We start from the raw sequence: 20869 nt of genomic DNA on the forward strand, positions 1-20869 counted from the left end.
TTATGCAATACACTATGACGGCGAGAGTTGTGACTGAAACATCTTCATCATACTCTGAAGCTGCTGCTAGAGTTCGTCGTACTTTCTGCTCTGCTCTACTTCTCTCGATGCCGCATCAGCTTTAAGTCATAGCTGGAGTTCTTCATATTTCTTTTGAACCTCTGCTTCTCTCGCTGTAGCCTCTGCTTCTCTCGTTGCAGCCTCTGCTTCCCTCGATGCCGCGTCTGCTTTAAGTTGTAGCTGAGTTCTTCATATTTCCTTTGAACCTCAGCTGTGGTCGCTTGCATCTGAGTCATCTGGTCTTTTAACCTTTAAACTTCAGCTTGAGCCTGACTCCCCGAAGCCATGTATTGCTGCAAGCTGGATCCAAAATATTTGGTTGGGCTAACGAAAGATCCTTGAAATCGAACCCGACCATACCTTTCAGGACCCAAAACTTCAATAATAATTCGGTTATCAATGTCTTCAAGATGAACAGAACTATCACTAGAAGCAATCGCTTCGTACTCCACCTTTTTATCCTTTAGTTTTTCCTAATAAATAAATCACATAATTACGAACGCAATATATATTAAAAAACATATGCAACATAACAACAGTCGCATTACAAGCAATGAATTAAACCGTTAAAAAATAAACACTATAAATAACTAAAACAAGTCAAATCGTATTAAGTAAACTTACTATTATTTCACCAGCTTCAGGAGTCATGGGAGATCCATCTTTCTTCCTATGTGTAATTTCAAAAAGTTGAAGGCGTCCAACTTTTTGACCGGACGACAGTTCCTAAAATATAGTAGTAAAAATATTATTTAATAGAAAGTTATACATATTTGACAATATTAAAAAATTAAAAATACCTCCGCCTCAACTACACATGCAAAACTTCTCGACCCGGCTGTGTGGGTGAATTTTTGTTTCTGCCTGCTACTTTTTCCAACTTGTTCGCGATCCTACGTTATGAATTTTTTAGTACGTAAATAGAAAATACTATAAACCAAAATAATTACAATAGTTTGGAAGTACGTCATACCTCGCCTTTCTTCGAATGCCAAAATCTAACCGCATCTTCCCATTGGTACCTCAACATACCCGGCGGGACATTTTGCAATTTCTCATCGAGGGTAGTTTTTGTCTTATAATATTTTTTCTTCAAAGTACTTTTATTGTCTCTCCATATTTTCCCAATGCCTTCTTTACATAAGCATCTAAGACCTCTAAAGCAAACCTCGCCTACAAAAAACAAAAAACACAAGTTAATAAAAGTAAATATAAATGAAACTATGTCCCAAGCATTACAGATGACATTAACATTTTGTTACCTTAATATTATCGAGGGCTTGGTTTTTGTTGCTATCAGGCATTTGATGCCATGACTCGTAGTTGATAGGCAACATATTCGGATTTCGTGCTAAAATGCCCATGTATCCTGCTAAAAGTCGAGCTTCTGATCCAACAGGCTGACCAAAACTGTTTCGTACAACTTTGACACGCTCGACTGGATCTAACTCGTATAACTCTCTAAGTAGCGTACGTCCTCAACCTCTGCGCGTCCCACCATTTTCAGCTACAAATGGTATATTATAATATAAGAATTTGAAAAATAAATCAACTATAAGTCAACACGCATGTAAATTAAATGTAAAATTATTTTGAACTTCTGTAGGATCATCAGATGTAATCGGAACATTCGAAGATCCAATTGCTGTCTTTTGTTCAGTACTATTTGTTTCTGTTGAGTTTGGATCATTTTGAACAATGCTTCCCCTTAGAATTTTTCTCCTAGGCATTTTATCTGCAATACACATAAAATAGTTGAAAACTTAATAACTAATTACAACAATAACAACACATATAAAATAGTTGAAATATATAATAAGACCAAGATTTAAATTATGATATTACATATAATTAAACAATCGTAAAATCTTACTACATCATTTTTCGTAAATATCTTCATCCGTATCCCGACGAACCCATTGAAATTGTGCACTAGTACTAGGGATATTATCGTTTAAGTTTTGTTCTAGAAAGGGAAAAGTTTCTGATCTGTCGTCGATGTTATCTCTACTTCCACTGCCCATGTTAAACAAGTCTCTAGGGATGTTACGGAGTACAACGTACCAACCCTCGTCGACTGGATCTTTTGAGTAAAAAACTTGTTTGACTTGAGATGAGAATACATACGGCTCATCTATCAGTTGTTGTCCTGTGTGAATCAATCGGTCAAAGTTCACCATTGTAAAACCAAATTGATCTTGCTTAATTCCACGAGCTGTATTAACATCGGCCCAATCACCTCAAACACAGAAAGACATTTTTGAAAATTTTGATCCCTCATACAGTTCTTCGTTCATGTCATTAAGTAGCGCATAGAACTTCACCACTTCTTCATTCGGCTCTTCATGAGGTACACTACTTCCCGGTTCGGTAAAAGCATTTCTCCCAATATTACAATCATCAGAAGCTGCCAAGTCCGCTGGGAACGACTGGACACCATGATTGTGCATATTAAATGCATCTCGCAACATACCTTCCATGTCATCCCCTCTATCAGACTGATGGTAAGCAGTACCAGGATAAGATACATCCATCGTTGAAGAGGAAGTACTAGGCGGGCATTCTCCATGAAATAACCATTATTTACAACCCCGAACAAACCCATCAACAATTAGATACTCGTATACAACCTCACGATAATGCCAGTTTATGTTGACGCACTTCTTACACGGGCAAAGAATCATGTTCTCTTGGCTTGCATATTGAAATGCAAAATTTAGAAAATGCTGTACTCTATTTCAAAAACATTTGCTAACCCTTTACAAATTCATCCAAGACCGGTCCATTTCTTAATTATTGAAGTCTGACTTTGACAATAATTGGCACAGGTAAGTTAAAACGCCAGTTATAACCATAAATGAAATACAGAAATTTGTGATATGATATATTTTTATGTATTATGTAATGTAAGTTATGTAATTTATTTAATTTATGTAAGTTATGTAAGTTATTTAATTTATGTAAATTATTTAATTTATTGAAATGCAAAATTCAAAAAGTTTGTACTCCATTTCTATATTCGTTTCTTACCCTTGACAAATTCATCCAAGACCGGTCTATTTCTTAATTCTTGCAAGTCTGATTTTCTGCAGAAATTACAAGGGTAAGTTGTTAACTTCATTGGTATTATTTCACTATCTAAGTTATCATATGATATATATTTATGTTATTATGTCGTATTATGTAAGTTATGTATTAATAAGTTATGTAAGTTATGTATCATTTATCCATAAATATATTAATAAGTTATGTCGTATTATGTAAGTTATGTATTAAAAATGATATGTATTAATAAGTTATGTAAGTTATGTATCATTTATCCATAAATATATTAATAAGTTATGTAATGTATGTATTATAAATGGGTAATTCATTGACATTGAATCAATTAATCGATGACTTTATTGTATTTAAAAGATAATTAAACACATACATTAAAGTATGCAAGTCACATCTAACGGCGATAATTTATTAAATTAGAAGTAAAATTGATAATTCATTGTCATAAAATCGTAAACCCATAAATAATTCACATTAAACCGAATAAACTAATCGATCAATTTGTGTAATTGCTTTTGCTTGGGTACATAATACGGGGAGAAAATAAAATTATGATTTAGAATTATTAAATTATGTAATAGGCTGCAAAATTACGCGTAAATTGGGATACAAATATATAACGCAAAAATTGGTCATGTAAAACCGATACCACATGTTTAAAAACAAAAATATTAATCAAAACCCATTTGAAAACGCGAAAATCATAAGTAAACTGTAAAAGCAAACATATAACCAAATACGAAATTTAAAATTTTGGAGGTGTTTTTTTAATAAAACAATCTATGGAAATATATGAATAAATACCTCAAATTTTCCAAATATCAGAGCAGACGGCTGCCAAACAAAAAACACAACTAAATTAGTACCCAAAAAACACCAAACCAGAATTTTAATAAAAGGAAAAAGTAGAAATGAAAACAGTACAAATGAAAACAAATTGGTGGTGGAAAAAGAAAAGACTAATACGTATATATATATTTGTGTTGTTTTAACTGATTATGTTCCATCTTAGCTTATGTATGATGATGTATTCAAAAAGTTTATTACGCCTGAAGTAATATGTGTACGCAAGCTTTTTCGATTAAATTGAAGACTAATTATAAAGCTCTTGATTGACATATCAAGTTCTAGCAGGAAAAATTATCAACGTAAAATCTAGATATATAAACATATGAATGATTGGGTTTTGAAGGAATTGTCAGCTAGTTAGTGGCACCAAGTTCTAGCAGGAAAAATTATTGGACAGACATTTACAGCTTTGCATTTTTCTATAAATAAATAATAAATTATTAAGGTTTCTATCTTCATGACTGCTTAATGCTCATGTAAATAATTCAAGCTTAAATTTTAAGGAAAAACATTACCAAAAAAAGAAAATTTAAAGGCAAAAAACAACAGGCTTTATATATTAGCCCCCCCCCCCCCAAAAAAAAAAACAGGCTTTACAGACTATTATTTCTTTTATATATATTTGAAAGCAAATCCCAGCACATCAACGTTTCTATCTGTTTCTACCAGTCTTTCGGTGTTATTGCTTTAAAACAATCCCAAAGCTCTTTAGATTTTAAAATTGAAAGAATCTCACAAAAAAACACAATAACTTTAAAACAATATACTCTGATTTCTTATAACAAATTGAACAAATAGCTTGATCCAGAAGAATGAATTTATATACAACTAAATAGATGATAAACTGCTGCTAACAACATAACATAATCCTCACCAATATTACTGATTCTGTTCAACAAACTCTAATAAAGATTAAAGAAATTATCAAGTTCAAAATAATGGTCTATCATCTCATTTCTTAGCAACCACCCAAAATACCACATAACACAAAATCAAAATCAGCAAGAAATTGAAGAAAATCAAGCCAGGAAACCCCTAAAATCAAGAAGTAGCAGCAAGGAACAAAGAGAATTATAGCATGCCAAAAACCCATTATTTGTGCATCGACAGGATTCTCTAAAATGACACATGAATGCCCGACTAGAAACTAACCGATGACGACGGCCGTAGTAGTCCAACGGTGATGGAGATGCTCGAGCTTCTGATGTTTGCGCAGCAGGTGGTCGGCTCGGACAAAGACAACGGCAGATGGGATGGTCGATTTTTCAGATGGCGCAAATTGAAAGGGTTTGGGGTTAGGGATAATTAGAAATTAATCTGGAAATGGGGGAAATGGGGAAAATTTGGGATTTCGGGTTTAAGTGTGGGAATCATATGGCTAGAGAGTAAACGACGTTGTTTTCGTCTACAACTTAATCCATTTGTGGCGTTTATAGGTAAAACGCCAGTAAACCCTAAACAAAACGCGGTCGTTACGCAACCTCTCTAAGCTAAATCGAAGTCATTTCGAAAACAGTTTGCAAAACTTTGTGGCGTTTTAAAATAAAACACCGCTAATAACATGTCGAAAACGACGCTGTTTTGCCAACTCTTCAATAATGTTTGCGGCGTTTTCACAAATTGCGCCGCTACTACCTCACCTATTGCGGCGTTTCTGCTAAGCGCCGCCACTGCCACTACAAAAACCAGAAAATACGATGCCATTTTGTGCTAAATTGAAATTACTTTTTGCGGCGTGTTTCAGATAAACGCAGCTAATGCCTAATAAATATTTCAAAATTCAACAAATTTTAAAAATGTTTTTAATTTATTTAAAATTATATCTACAATAGAAAATATTATGTAATAAAAAAAGAGAATAATGCATCCTTTAAAAATAAATACACAATTTAAAAAATATGTGTGAATCAATATATTTTTATATTGAATAAATATAAATATTTATGTATAAAAACAATATATAAATTAAAAATGATGTTAATTTGATAGAGAATTTTGTTCATATTTTACAAGATATGGATCAATTTAATTATAAGTTAATGTATACAATTGAACATTAAACCAATATTGTTCATGTATGCTTTTGGGATTTAACACATTTTGATGTTTTTTTCCTTAAAAATAATAGATTATATTTATAATCTTATTTACATTAATTTATATTCTAAATAAAAATCCAAGATTAAACACAAAACCCTCAATCGTAAATCGTAAGCTGTAAACCCTAAACCATAAACATAAAACTCATAAACCACAAAACACTAAACCACCAAACCCTAAAATCCAAGTCCTCAATATGCCGTAAACCTTAACCATAAATCTTAAACCTTAAACTACTAACATTAAACCCGTAAACCACAAATTAACAACAATATATACCAAACCCCAAAATACAATCCCCAAATATACCCTAAATCCTTAAACCATAAAACCCAATCCCTAAACTCTAAATAAACTGTAAACCTTAAACCATATCTCTGGAAATTCGGGTGTGGCCAATGTTAGTGTAGTACGAAATATATAATTTATATTCTTATATTTAATATATAATATAGGTGTACGTAGTACAAAATCGCATGAATCCCGTAAATACCAAATGTTATTCTTTAATTTTCAAACAGTATCCTTAACCCTTAAACCCCAAATCTTAGATTTCTAACCCAAAATCCTAAACAGTGTATCATAGACCCTAAAACTCTAATCCATTAACATTAAATCTTAAATTCTAAATCCTAGATTGGAAAAATACAATAATTTTATTGCTGCGTTTATAAATTAAACGCCACGAAAGAACAAAAACAACGTCGTTTTACTTACTGTTGTTGCGGCGTTTATAAAAGTGCGCCGCTAATGATGATCTTTAGTGGCGTTTTTAATAAAAGCACCACTAATGACCATATACCTCTCCGCCAAAACGATGCGCCTTGGTTAAATACTTGCGGCGTTTTTTGTCAAGCGCCGTTAATACCGATATTTAGCGGCGATTTTATGTTAGCGCCGCGAATGCCACAATGATCAACAACGAACGATGCGTTTAGTTTTAACATCTCTAGTGGCATTTTTAGGCAAAGCGCCGCTAAATGCCACTATACCTCACGGCCAAACGATGCGTTTTGGTTAACTTTTTGCGGCGTTTACTAGTTAAGCGTCGTTAATACCGATCTTTAGCGGCGTTTTTCAATTAGCGCCGTGAAATCCAGAATTTATCAAAATCGAACGTTGTGTTTAGTTTTAACATATTTTGCGGCGTTTTCTTTAGTGGCGTTTGGTTTAAAGCGCCGCTAAATGCCACCATAAATCAAGGCCAAAGATGCGTTTTGGTTAACTTTCTGCGGCGTTTATTCGTTAAGCGCCGTTAATTCTGATCTTTCGCAGCGATTTTTTATTAGCGCCGCTGGAATCGCAATTGATTAAAACCAAACGCTACATTTAGTTTTAACAGACTCGGCGGCGTTTTAACGAAAACGACGTTAATGAAGATCTTTAGTGGCGTTCAGGTTAAAAGCGCCGCTAAATGCCACCATACATCAAGGCCAAACGATGCATTTTGGTTAGCTTTCTGAGGCGTTTATCCGGTAAGCACCGTTAATATCGATTTTTAGCAGCGTTTTTATGTTTGCGCCGCTAAAGCCACAATTGATGAACACCGAACACTGCGTTTAGTTTTAACTTCTTTTGCGGCGCTATGGTGAAATCGCTGCTAATGAAGATCTTTAGTGGCGTTGTAACTAAAGCGCCGCTAAATGCCACTATACCTCGAGGCCAAATGATGCATTTTGGTTAAACTTTCTGTGGCATTTAGTATATAAGCGCCGTTAATACCGATCTTTGGCGGCGTTTCTAGATTAGCGCCGCTAAAGCAACAATTGATCAACACCGAACCCTGCGTTCTGCTTTAATATCTCTGCGGCGTTTATCATTCACGCGCCACTATAGGCACCGAGCATTTAGCGACGTGAGCGCAAAAACGCCACTAAAGCCCGAAAAGGTCACAAAACGATGCTGTTGGGCTTATTTTTTGGCGGCGTTGTACAAAAACGCCGCTAATTCTTAATTTTAGCGGTGCTTTGATGGAATCGCCACTAATTCTCGATCTTCAGCGGCGTTTTTTGTCCAACCGCTGCTAAAAGTGCCGCTAAAAGTCTGTTTTGGTGTAGTGAAAGAGACTTGTCATTTCTTTCCTCAATCATCTTAAGACTCCAAGCTCAATTAGGTGAAATGACGAGCTAATGAGCCGTGCATATAGATAAGCCCTGTGAAACGTTTTTCTCGAGCAATTGGAAAGAATATTATCAGCAGATTTATTACGTAGGGCCTTCTAACTCCCTTATAGTCAAGGAAACATGAAATAACTTTCTAGTGGGTGGATCCTCGTTATTCAAGTCGGATCATTTAACTTCGAGTTCATTTTGCCACCGCTTCTTGTCTCATCCTATGCTTTTTCTCGAGGCTGTCGATTATAGTAATCGGAGTTCAGTATGAATCTCTTATCTCAACCTTTCTAAAAGGAAGATATGCCATTCACTGATAATGAGTTGAATTAACATATTTTTATTATATATTTATCTAATTTCACACTTAATTGATCTTTTTTTACGAAAGTATAATTATTATTGCGGATTGCACGAAATAATTGATATGAAAACTCGAGTTGATGCAGAGGATAAAAATTTTATTATTATTTATTAAGTCTTTTAATATTTTAAGTTTATTTTTAGGGTTTTATTAATTTAGTATATATAATGCGTGAATAGGATGGAAGACGGAGATGGCGCACAACCATGACTCTAATTTTTAGGTTTTTAATTTATTATGATATATAATTATAGATTAAGTTTAGTGAGATTCAGATTTTAATTAGGTTTTATTTATATAGTGATAAGTATTATATAGGTATTAGAAGGAAGGGGCAGGCGCAATTGCGCAGACAACTATCTTAAACATTTTTTTTTGAATAATATTCTTTTTATTTTTTTAATTGTTCTTTCGTTTGTGAATTAGTTTGATTTAGTTTTAGGTTAATTTTTATCCTTTTTTTTAGTATAGTGAGATCTGACTCTGTACGTATAATTTTTTATACTAGTATTTGTTATTTCTCCAGTTTAAGAGATAGACGTCATCGTCTTATAAAGTTGTATTAGCATGAAGTCAAAAAAGCTCATTGATTTGGTGTTGATACGCATACAATTGAACTTACCGAGTCGATTGTCTGTTGTATTCGATAAATTGAAAAAAATATTGGCGTGTCCAATTAAGTAGTTGGTTAGATTCCGTAAAGAGAAATAGCAATCGGATCTAAACGACATGTGTGATTGAAGCCGTTGGTTCGAGTTGGACATTTTTAGTTCGCAAGGCTACCAAAGAGCTAGATCGTGAACGTGTGTTTTGTGATTAGTTCAGTAAAGATTAGTTGTTGAGCGTTCCAACAATTAATTTATACACGGAAGGGTTGGTAATCTAAAGCATTCTCAATTACTATAACTAATTTACCGGTCCTAGAGCTATAATTTCATCACATCGGTTTATTCAATTTAATTTTGTTTCTATTTATTTTTATTTTAATTACTTTTACTTTTATCATATTTAAATTTTTATTTTTAATTTTGGACAGACTGCTCGTGGACACGAGAACTGCCTAGACACCTAACCTGATTGAACCGCCTAGTCTATATAAAATCCACCCTACACTTTATACTACTATTTATATACTATGTAGGCTTAAAAAGTAATTTTTGGTGGATTCAACGCCTACTATCCCATTCCCTAATATTTCACCAACTTTGAGACTAGGTGTTCTATTATAGATTCCAGGCAAAATCTTCTCATAATTGATTATCATTAATTCTCATGAAGGTACTGATTTAATTCTAAATTAGCACCAATCCTTTCCAAATTCTTGTTTATGATAAAACCAAGCTTTCTGTATAGAATTCAGCATCTAAGTAAAGATATGAAGTCAGAAAGAGAACAAGATTCCTCTCTAAAACTGCATTATAAATTCTACTTCCCATTTTCTGAATTTTTCTTTTTTCATTTCTTTTGGAGTCGTAACTTTTTAAGGCAGAATCTGGTTTCTTTCAAGCCCAACTCTAGGGTTCTTCAGTGCTTTGAGTTGCATCATATGGTTTCATACGTTTCAGTTTAAAAGTAAATAAGATTTGCAAAAGTTCTTGACATTCACAAGTGGATTAATAAACATGATTTAGCTGAATTTCTGTAGTGAACCACCTCCATAGCCATATTACCATATGAATCTAAATCCGAATTACGTAGTAATGTTCATTGCATACTTGAATCAGATATACATTTTACATATGGGATTCAGATATTTGATAATGTTTGTACAAGTAATAAATACTGCAAGGAAAATGAAGAGTTAGGAGTAACACAGGTGGTAAAAGAAAGGATCTTGAATTTTATTAAGTTTGTTATTTGAAAACAAGTGTTGGGTACAACGGTAAGATACATTACACTCCCAATGAGAGGAATCTAATTTTATTTTATATTTCTTTTACTGTAAACAATAGATTTACAGGAGCTATTATAGCACTCTAATGTTAATTACTTAGAAGAAAGCCAAGGGTTAGGTGCTACATAAGTATAACCTTGAAAATGTTCACCTGCAGTTGGAGTGGAGGCTGGGGAGTCATCCGCCGGCATCGTAGTCCAGCATTTGTCGAAGTTGGCTGTACACTCCTTTCCACTCACATCTGGTTTGAACTTTGGTTGAATTTCTCTAGCTTCTAATTTCTTCCAATTGATTGACCAAAACCATTTATGTTTCTTTATCTCATCCCCTCCACCAGGACCACTACCTAACCTTCTTGATGGCTCCTTCTGCAGCAACTGCAAGATTGGGACGAGGTTTTCGAATCATTTGCAATTTTATAGCAAGGATAAAATGATGAAAAAATAACAGTACCGAAACTTGTACGTACCCCTTTCAGTAAAGAGTGAGCTTCTGTAGTAAGAAATGGTGGAAGTTTGAGTTTCTCTTGGATAATTCTTTGCTGAAGCTTCTGCCTATTTGCATGTGTATATGGAGGCTGCCAAATCATGGCACTCCATCATATAATTATTGAATGTAATGATGGACAGAAAACAAATCCTATGCTACTCGGACTTTAGGTGCGAGTACTGATTAGGAGTCATATTCCTATATACATGTGTGAAAATGTGCAGAGACGAATGTCAAACATAGGTACTTAAAGAATAATAAAAGTCAGAGCAATACACATACTGATTGCTGTCAAAATCCATGGATTACAGACACTTCTCAAATATCTTGTATTAGAAATAGCAGGTCGGAGACATGCTCAACTAAGTAGTAAATCAGAAACGTTGTACCTCAAGCTGGTGCATTAAACAAAACCAGGCGACTCGAATTAAATCATTAATAAGAACAAGCATTATAAAAAAACCGAATCAAACCCAAGCCAGCTTTTCATGTTAGAAAGTTCGAACTTAAAACTTATAAAATTTGAAAAAGTTATACATACTGAAAATCTCTGTATATTATTACCTGACCAGTTAACATTTCATATAACAGTATCCCAACACTCCACCAATCTGCATCTTTATTGTGACCTTTGGACTGTAAAATTTCTGGAGCCATGTACTCTGTTGTCCCGCACATTGAATTCGATCGGCTCGATTCATCAATTTCCTTGGCCAGTCCGAAATCCGTAAGCATAACCTGGGACAACATACAGATTCAGGAACTGGGAACACTCAGAAGAACACGAACAGAGGAATGTATATTTGGCATTCAAGTATGTTATGAGCATGGCTATTACATGTCCATCAGCATCCACAAGAATATTTTCAGGTTTAAGATCACGATGCACGATGCCGCAGTAGTGAAGATGTGAAACAGCAGATACAATCTCAGCAGTATAAAACCTTGCTTGATCCTCACTATTCAAGAAACATGTAAAAAAACCAAAACTAAATAAAAGTTTGCAAACAGACAAATTACTTGAAGTTGAAACAACATGATACCTGAATATCCCTTGGCGATATAGGTGAAAGAAGAGATGGCCTCCATTTATAAAGTCCAGGATTAAATAAAGCTTAGACTTTGTCTGTAAAATTACATAAGAACACAACTGTAAGCATTGACACAATATGACCTTCAAATACATGACACAATCATGGATTGGAAGTGACTAGTGAGATAAACATCCTAAGTCCTCATATAAATAGTTCAAACAGAAATTGCTGAACCATAAAAGACCTTGGATTTTTCAAAGTAAAAAAGAAAACCCTGCAATATTTTTGACAATTTGTATAATAGGAAGTCTAATTCATGAAAAAATTAGATCTTCAATCAGATATCAAGCTGAATCCTAAAGACCAAATATTTCAAATCCAAACCATTCAATTGTATTTAACATAAGAGCAAGAACTAACATCATTTCTCATATCATCTGATCAGAATCACAAAATACTTAACAAAAAAACATTATGTTTTTTTAGGAAAGTTGAAATAACATGAAGATATTTAGGGAAAAAGTAGTAAAAGGGACAAATTTTATGGAGATGCAAATAAAAAGAGAAAGTAAATTGCATAAGGAACCTGGAAAGAGTATCTAAGCTGAACAATAAATGGATGAACAACTTTAGTGAGGATATCCCTCTCAGCTCTCATGTAATCGACATGATTCTTTTTAATGATAGTTACTTTCTTCATAACTTTCATAGCAAAAAGCCCATCACCATCCTCATCATTCCTTCCTTTTTTTCTCACTTGAAAAACTTTCCCAAAAGCTCCTTGTCCAACAACTCTCAGGATCACAAAATCCTCGGGCCCAATCTTGGGTTTTGCTTCTTCTTCATCGTCATCTTGTTCCTCGGCTTCATACTCGGTTTCAGTTTGGATTTGGAGAGGGAGGGAAGAAGAGACGGTGTAACGAGGAGAAGGACCCACATAAGAATGGGACCTGGTGTGGATAACTTGAGGATCCCCAAGGAAAGCAGAAGGGGGAGACGTGGAGGAAGGTGAATGGAGGGTGGGGTCGGGATGGTGAGGAGTCAAAGGGCCGAAAACATCGCCAAAATCAAACTCATGATTAGAAGAAGGAGGAGTGATGGTGAGTTTCTTGAGGTTAGAGGCTAAAAGGGATTGAAGGTTTTTCTTTTGGGATGATGAAGTTGATATCATCTTTTATAATTTCTTAGCAGAAAAAGAATAGAAAAAAACAGGGCAGCCAAAGAATGGCTATTATTATTACATTTTAAGGAGAAGGATGGGATGCGAGACACGAAACGATCTGAAAGTCGTGCAGAGGAAGATCACTTTGAATAGAATTGAAAATGAGAAACATGTTTGATGGACAAGAGGGAGATGTGTGGAAGTGGCAATAATTTGGGGTGTCTGATTTCAGTAACGCGCACCTGCGACACTGACAATCGCACGCCAAAGTTTACAAATGGGATAATACCATATTCGGTGCCAGTACTTTGAAAATGTTCAATCGTAAACTATTAATATGTGTTTTATTATGGACAAAGTTACCCTAAAATGCCTATTTGTTTTTTTTTAAATTACCAGTTGGAAGTGTTTTCTCTGTGTCACCAGTAAAAATCCTTTAGCTGGACACGTTTTTACCCCCCCCCCAATGGCTACTTTTCCAACCTCCCCAAACCTTATTAATTTCTCACAATACTTTCAAAATTCTCAAACCACTCTCAAAATTCTCTCCTAAATTTATTACTAAAATTCTATTTCTATCTAAATTATATTTTTTATTAATATTTTCTGAAAATATTTTTTATTAAAAATTAATTCGTGTTCTATATAATTAGCAATGGTCGATTCTCTAATCTGTCATTATGACAAGCACATTTCCATCAGTCAATTGCAAATGGTAAGAATAATTTTTAATAAAGTTTAATTTTGTTTATTTTATTGTTATATTTTAACTTAATATTTTGTATATTTTTTTATGTATATAGGCGGAAGATTAAATTTTACAATGTCATATTCGTAATCTACCCGATCCTCCATCACTGTTAATCGAACCATACTTGAGGGAAGTCAATTTTTGGCATGTGACCCTTGTAGGCCGGGGTTGTAAGTTGGACCCAAAACTCGTAAGCACATTGGTGGAGGGGTGGAGACCCGAGACACGCACATTCTATCTTCCATGCAGCAAGTATGCTATTACTTTGGAGGACGTGTATTAACAGTTGGGGTTATCGGTGGATGGGTTGGTAGTCATCAGGTCTGTTTAGTCTGCTGATTGGGGAGGCGTATGTGGTGAACTTTTGGATCCAATTCCGGAGACAATTTACAGAGTTTGGATTGAAATGGCTTGGTTACGAACAAATTTCGCAGGGTTGGATGAGGATTCGAGAGAATGACATGCTTGGGCGTACATCCTTCAAATCGTCGGGGGTATCCTGATGCCGGATAAGTCACGAAATCTCATCTATCTAAGGTGGCTGTTGAAAATGATCGATTTTAGAGGAGCAGTGAACTCAGTTAGGGGTTCGTCGTGTTGGCGACATTATATTGGGAGATGTGTTGGGCGACACAACTAAGAAAAATCAAAATTGGTGGTTACCTTTTACTATTACAATCATGGGCGTGCTACTGATTTCCAGTTTTATGTCCTCGAACGAACTACCCATATACATTCCTACTCATAAAAAGGTAAAATTCAGTAGATATTACCATGATAAAATTTATTTAAATTAAAATTATTATGCTAACAAGTTATTTAAATAGGTGGAACCATACGCCGAATCATGTGGGATTACTTACTAAGCTTCAAAATATACGACTTCTATTAGATCAACGATCAAAAACGGAGATATTTATTTTTTAAAATTTGAACTATATAATCTTAACGCGATCGATTTCGTATTTAGTAGTATATATATAACTAATGTTTTTATCATGTTAATATTAGTTTGAAAAAATACCATACGAGGATCCGACAATTTGAGAAGTCATCCCCAAGGAATTCTTTGTGAATCCCAACACTTGGCACATGAAGGTCCCATTAGTAATGTATGCTACCATCGAGATGCACGAGACCGATAATGTTGCGGCAGTTTGGATTCCAACAATCAATTCCCATGGTATCTCAAGACATTGATGATCTACATCCTATCGACTTGCGGCGGTCAAATGAGAATTGGTTGGTATTCTACTCCTAACATATCAACATGTGGAATAATCGATATGATTTCTTACCTATTCGCGAACCTATTATCATTCCAGAGTTAGCATGTGATCTGGAGTACATGCCATGGTTTAGGATCCATGGCAAGCCATATTTGTACGGGGAAAAGGTGAGGCGTCAGCATCCCCATACGAGTAGGCCACGACGACCCCATTTAAATCCAAGGGCTGGCAAGGCGAGTCCATCATCAGCGTCCACGCAAGAACCGATACCGAGGATCGTAACCCCGATGCCCACACCACCTACCGTTAGTATGTACCATCTTATTCTAGTGTGTATTCTAACCTTATCATCTTCACAGAAGCACCATATATTGCAACACATTTTTCGGCTTCTAGTCCTATGTCAAGTTGGATATTTAGACATCTATCCCCGATGTATTACACGCTCATGCCATTTACTTTTCTAACGACGAAGATGCCAACAACGATGTATAGGCCATCTATGTTTCAGGCACTGACGGAGAGTCCACTTGTTATCCCATCGGTGTATGGGACTCAACATAGTTATGCTCATTCACCATTTGTAACACAAATACCTCTGAGATCTTTGTTCTACCAAGCTAGGCCATCTTCCCAACCACCTATTCTTAAATGGAAGGATCCACGATAAAAATTGAGAACACAAGGATCGCAATCGACCGAAGGTGAAGAAGAGGAGCTATTGCGACAACAACCCTAACGACCACAACCCTAGCTGGAGGTTGCAACCTTTGACTACCCCGAAGTGGCACAAATTCTGAGCGGCATCTGGACTAATTAATTTTATCCTTATATCGAACGTTTATATTGTATCAATGATTTTCATTACTATGTTTTTAGAGGAATATTGTTATCATTTAACAAAATTAAAGTTGATATTTGTTATCATTTCACAAAATTAAAGTTGTTAATTGTTATTATTTCATAAAATTTAAGTCGTAACTTGTTATTATTTCACAAAATGAAAGGTGATATTTGTTATCATTTCATAGAACCGCGCTTTACATATTACAATGGAATTGATATTACATGAAAAATCAATGCTTATGCTTACTTTTTATGCAAATAGTATCGTTGATCCAACTTATGCCTTCCCTACGAACTTCTATTCTTCTGAACTTCTTCAAATTTTATTTCCTCGGCTTATGCCACCAGAGGCTGAAATATGTTACATTTATAGACCAAGGGATGACTTTCTATTTGATTCTGAAAAAATTCTTCAAATAGTGGGGGGTTGAAAATTGTAGAGAAAAAACACTTCAAACAGGATGTACTATCAGCAGAAGTATTGAAAGCGTGTCCAACTGGAAGCGTTTTCAGTGCCACCTCAGCCAAAAGCGTTTCTAGCTGGACACATTTTCAATACTTTGCTAACAGTGTGTTTTGCTTAGAGAGATTTTTCTCTAAAAATTTTAACACTCACTGTAACACCCCAAACCTGGTTTAAACGTTATGACCGAATCTGGCGATGTCACATTGTAATATCCCTTACCCGTATTCGACGCCTGAATAGGGTACGAGGCATTACTAGAAGACATACATTTGCATACGTATTAAACCAAGTTACAAAATTTCATCCGAATTAAAACTTTTAAATTATTAACGTGCTTTTATAATTCTTTACAGCATATCCTCGAAATATTATATTCATAACAAATAGGGCCTACGAGACCCGATATTTACTCATGTAATTCAAAGCTTCATTTCTATTTCGTTCAATTCACAATTTCTCATGTTCACAATTCAAATCAACTTCTCAATCCAATATATATATTTCAATCATCTAAGAATATAATTCAAGTTACACGAACTTACCAGGCTAAATTGCAAAAATACCAAAATTCAGGGATATTTTGGTAATTTTCTATTTTCCTTCGAATTTCCACTCAATCTTGATATAAATTAATATTTCATTCAATTTATTAATTTAAATAATAAAACAATTCATTTCATGCAATTTTGTCACTTTTTGACATTTTTACAAATTTACCCTTAAAATATTACTTTTATTCAATTTAGTCCTTGAACCTAAAACATGCAAATTAGCCGTTTTTAATGAAAACTCATGCTAGTTGAATAATCATATATTTTTATCCTCCTCCTTCTCTCCATTCCACATCCTTAATGTATATAACATGCTTATATGTAACATTATCTATAATTTCACTATTTATTTATTTGTTCATTCAAAGCTGTCCACTTGAGTCATTGTCACAAAATTATTTATATCTTGAGCTATGTAACTTCGAATTGAGATCCGTTAATTTTTTCTAAAACTAGACTCACATATTATTTTACTATAAAATTTTCAGAATTTTTTGTTTAGCCAATAAGTACAGTTTATTCTTTAAATTCATCCCTGTTCTGCTGTCTGACACTTCTGACCCTTCTTCACTAAAAATTAATTATCTTCTCGTACATGATTTGGATGATGTTTCCGTTTGTTTCTCTTGAAAATATATTAATTAATTATTTTAAACATATAAATTTAAGCCCATAATTATGTTTCTCCAATTTTTGATGATTTTCCAAAGTCAGAACAGGGGAACCCGAATTCATTCTGACCTTATCTCACATAATTTATTATATCTCATGATTTACAATTTCATTACTTACACCGTTTCTTATATGAGAAACTAGAATTAATAAGATTTAATTCCATATTTTTTATCCTATAATTCGATTTCCATAATTTATGGTGATTTTTCGAAGTTAGCCTATTACTACTGTCCAAAACTATTTTAGTGCAAAATGTTGATTACTAAGTTTATAACTTCCTTATTCATTTTCTCTATAATATTTTCCATCACTTTCTCTTATTTCCCTTCACTAATATATCAAGAACATAAGACTTCATTTAAGAAAACTCTACTATAACATCATTTCCATGCTTTTTCAATAATAAAAAACTTAAAAATATATTGAAATCTTGATGTTCTTACCTTGTCCTATTGATTTCAATCTTTAACTTGATTTTCTCTCTCCTCCAGCTTCTATTTCTTGAGTCTAACTTGATATTCTAGGTCCCCATGTCTCCTTGTTATCTTTCTCTCTTGATGGATATGAAAATTCTTTTGATTTCTAAGTGAAAATGGTGATTTCTAAGTAAATAAACTAATATTTATTTAATTAATTAATCTAAAATATCACCAACATCATCATTGCCTTCTAGATTTCTCTCTCTTCTAATTGACCATTTTGCCCTTTATAATCTTTAAAAATTCCATCCTTGAGTCATCACTTAATTTGGTAAAATTATGATTTAGTCCCTCAAAATTCTTCATCTTTTCAATTTGGTCCTAATTCATCCATTTTCCTTAGTTTCTAGATTATTCCACCCTTAAAATATTTACACTATTGGTCCTTCAATTTTTTAGTATTTACACTTTAACCCCTCAAATTTCGAGTACTTACTCTTGGGTAACAAAACTTTTCTCACTTTTGAGATTTAATCCTTTCTTGAATTAATATGTCATAATATAATTCCCAATGTTGCCATAACTCAAAATTTCCCTTTTTGTCACTTTATTTTCTTATTTTACTATCAAGGATACCTACTTTCTTACTGTAGTAATTTTCGGGGTATTACAGTAGTAATTTTCGGTATATTACACTCACTATCCGGGGAATTTTTTCAGAATCATTTCAAATATCTCGAGATTCTCAGGATATATTTTCAGAACCCATCTCGTAAAAAAATGCACTGAATAAGTATTTTACTAAAATATCGGATCAAACTAAGATTAAAAAAGGCAAAGATTTTTAAAACTAGTTTTGCATTTGAATCGAGTACTCCGAGTTTTGATTTTTAATCGATTTGCAAAATGAAATTCCAATATACGATTAGTGTAAATATGAATATTTTAAATATCGAATTCAATAATTACAATTATTATGTTACAATTTTTTATTAATTTAAAATCCTAAACCCTAACACACTAAAAACCCTAAAAATCCTAAACAACCCGAAACCTTAATATAACACTGGGGAGAACACTTTTAGCTAGAAGCGTTTTACCTAAATCGGCCTATTCTCGTAAATATTCCAAAATTTGGCCTATTCCAATAATTTTTTTTAAAAATCGGCATTTTAGGGTAATTTAATCTTTATTATGGTACTTGTACTTTCATAAAATATCCAATGTGATACTTGTACTTTGAGAATGTCCAATATGGTATAAACTATCAATATGTGTTTTATTATGTTACTTGATGTTAATAGCGTTAGTAAATTGTTAAATTAGCTGAATTTTGACAAGTAATTTTTTTTCCAAACCATCAAGTCCACATGAACAATATAATATTATGTGAAATACTAAATAAAAATTAAATTAAATTAAAAATAAATAGTTAAACATATGGTTAATTAAAAAAAGAAGTAAATACTAAATTTACACATGCTAAAACAATATTTTTTCCTATTTAAGTAACTAGTCATCTTTTCAAAAGAATTTTCCATTTAAAATAGTATTTTTAATTGATTTTAGTGATTTTTTTTATTATCCAAGAAAGTACAGATACGTTCATATAAGTTTAATATTTATTTCTTTTTATTAACTATGTGTTTAGTTCTATTTTTAATTTAATTTTTTGTTTCATTTAATTTTTCACATTATATTATATTATCCAGGTGGAGTTGATGATGTGAAAAAAATTTTATATGTCAAGTTTTTATTAACTAGTTTAGCAATTTACTAACAGTGTTAGCAACAAGTACCATAATAGAACACATATAGATAGTTTAGGTATCACATTGAATAATTTATGAATGTACATGTACAATAATAAAACACATATTGATAGTTTAAGTACCATATTAGACATTTTATGAAAGTATAGGTACCAAATGTGACATTATTTATGTACAAATTTACATTTTTTTCAAGGTTTTCATAACCAAACTAGTGGTTGAATCAATCAGATTATCAGTTTTTCGTTTGGTTTAATTAAATAAAATATTAAAAATTCATAAAAATAAAAATATATACTTAAAAAATCAAATTCAATTAAATTTTCAACCCAATTTACTCGATCTGTATTGATTTACGGATCAACCGATTTATTGCTGTCGAACTCTAGAAAACAATTGCTTTTTCCGTTCTCATAAATATTATAAATAACAAATTTTAAAATCGTGTGCGTACTCAATTCAATAAGAAAATTATAACACATAAATAAGTTTAGTAATTTTATAATATTAGATGATCATATCATATAATTTTTACTAATATATTTTATTTTTTATACGCTTAATGTACACCTCAGACCCTAAAGCATACAGCTTTTCTTATTTTGATCTTTAAAGTTCTTTTTTGTTCACTTTAATCCCTAACGTTATTAGACGTTCCTGGTCCAATCTTTTGAAAGTTAAAAAAATTGGTCAGCCAATCATATGCTGTCACGTGTCATATAATGACACACACTACTGATATCATCATCCATAAAACCTTAAAACATTTAAAAATTATAAAAAATATTTAAAAAATCAAAAAATATTTAAAAATATAAAATTAAAAAAATTTATTTATAGCATACATGCTTTCAGTTAGATTGACAATCCACTCTCGAAGATCTCCAATTCTTATAGCAAACAGACTCAACAGTATGGCACTACATTTTACTTGATGATCTGGAAGTTCCTGAGACTCACAGCCACTATCTCATTTATGTGGTCCTTAAAATATAAATCCATTCCTACTCTTCCAAAGCATTCAAACAATAATGGAG

At 33.1% G+C, this 20869-nt stretch overlaps 1 protein-coding gene and 1 long non-coding RNA gene across 2 annotated transcripts; both read right to left on the minus strand.

The window, feature by feature from the left end:
- Positions 1-1745: 1745 nt before the first annotated feature.
- On the minus strand, positions 1746-5531 carry LOC107950856 (uncharacterized). Its single transcript, XR_001698239.2, has 3 exons — positions 5122-5531; positions 3925-3954; positions 1746-1795 (listed from the first exon to the last, which is right to left on the minus strand). It is a non-coding gene; the product is annotated as an uncharacterized lncRNA (long non-coding RNA).
- Positions 5532-10364: 4833 nt separating this feature from the next.
- Positions 10365-13434, minus strand: LOC107950105 (serine/threonine-protein kinase AtPK2/AtPK19). The gene is made up of 6 exons (XM_016884854.2): positions 12548-13434; positions 11971-12053; positions 11766-11886; positions 11492-11665; positions 10908-11015; positions 10365-10815 (listed from the first exon to the last, which is right to left on the minus strand). Exons 1-6 carry the CDS (start codon positions 13130-13132, stop codon positions 10531-10533), a joined length of 1356 nt encoding a protein of 451 aa, XP_016740343.1. The 5' UTR covers positions 13133-13434; the 3' UTR covers positions 10365-10530.
- Between the last annotated feature and the right edge of the window lie 7435 nt (positions 13435-20869).

The sequence above is a fragment of the Gossypium hirsutum genome, chromosome D03, assembly GCF_007990345.1.
Source record: "Gossypium hirsutum isolate 1008001.06 chromosome D03, Gossypium_hirsutum_v2.1, whole genome shotgun sequence".
NCBI classification, from domain to species: domain Eukaryota; kingdom Viridiplantae; phylum Streptophyta; class Magnoliopsida; order Malvales; family Malvaceae; genus Gossypium; species Gossypium hirsutum.

Coding starts and splice junctions, on each gene's coding strand:
- LOC107950105 (XM_016884854.2), bottom strand. CDS start 13,132: ATGATATCAACTTCATCATCCCAAAAGAAAAACCTTCAATCCCTTTTA. Junction 12,054..12,547: donor AGCTTAGATACTCTTTCCAG/GTTCCTTATGCA, acceptor GTAATTTTACAG/ACAAAGTCTAAGCTTTATTT. Junction 10,816..10,907: donor CTCACTCTTTACTGAAAGGG/GTACGTACAAGT, acceptor CCAATCTTGCAG/TTGCTGCAGAAGGAGCCATC.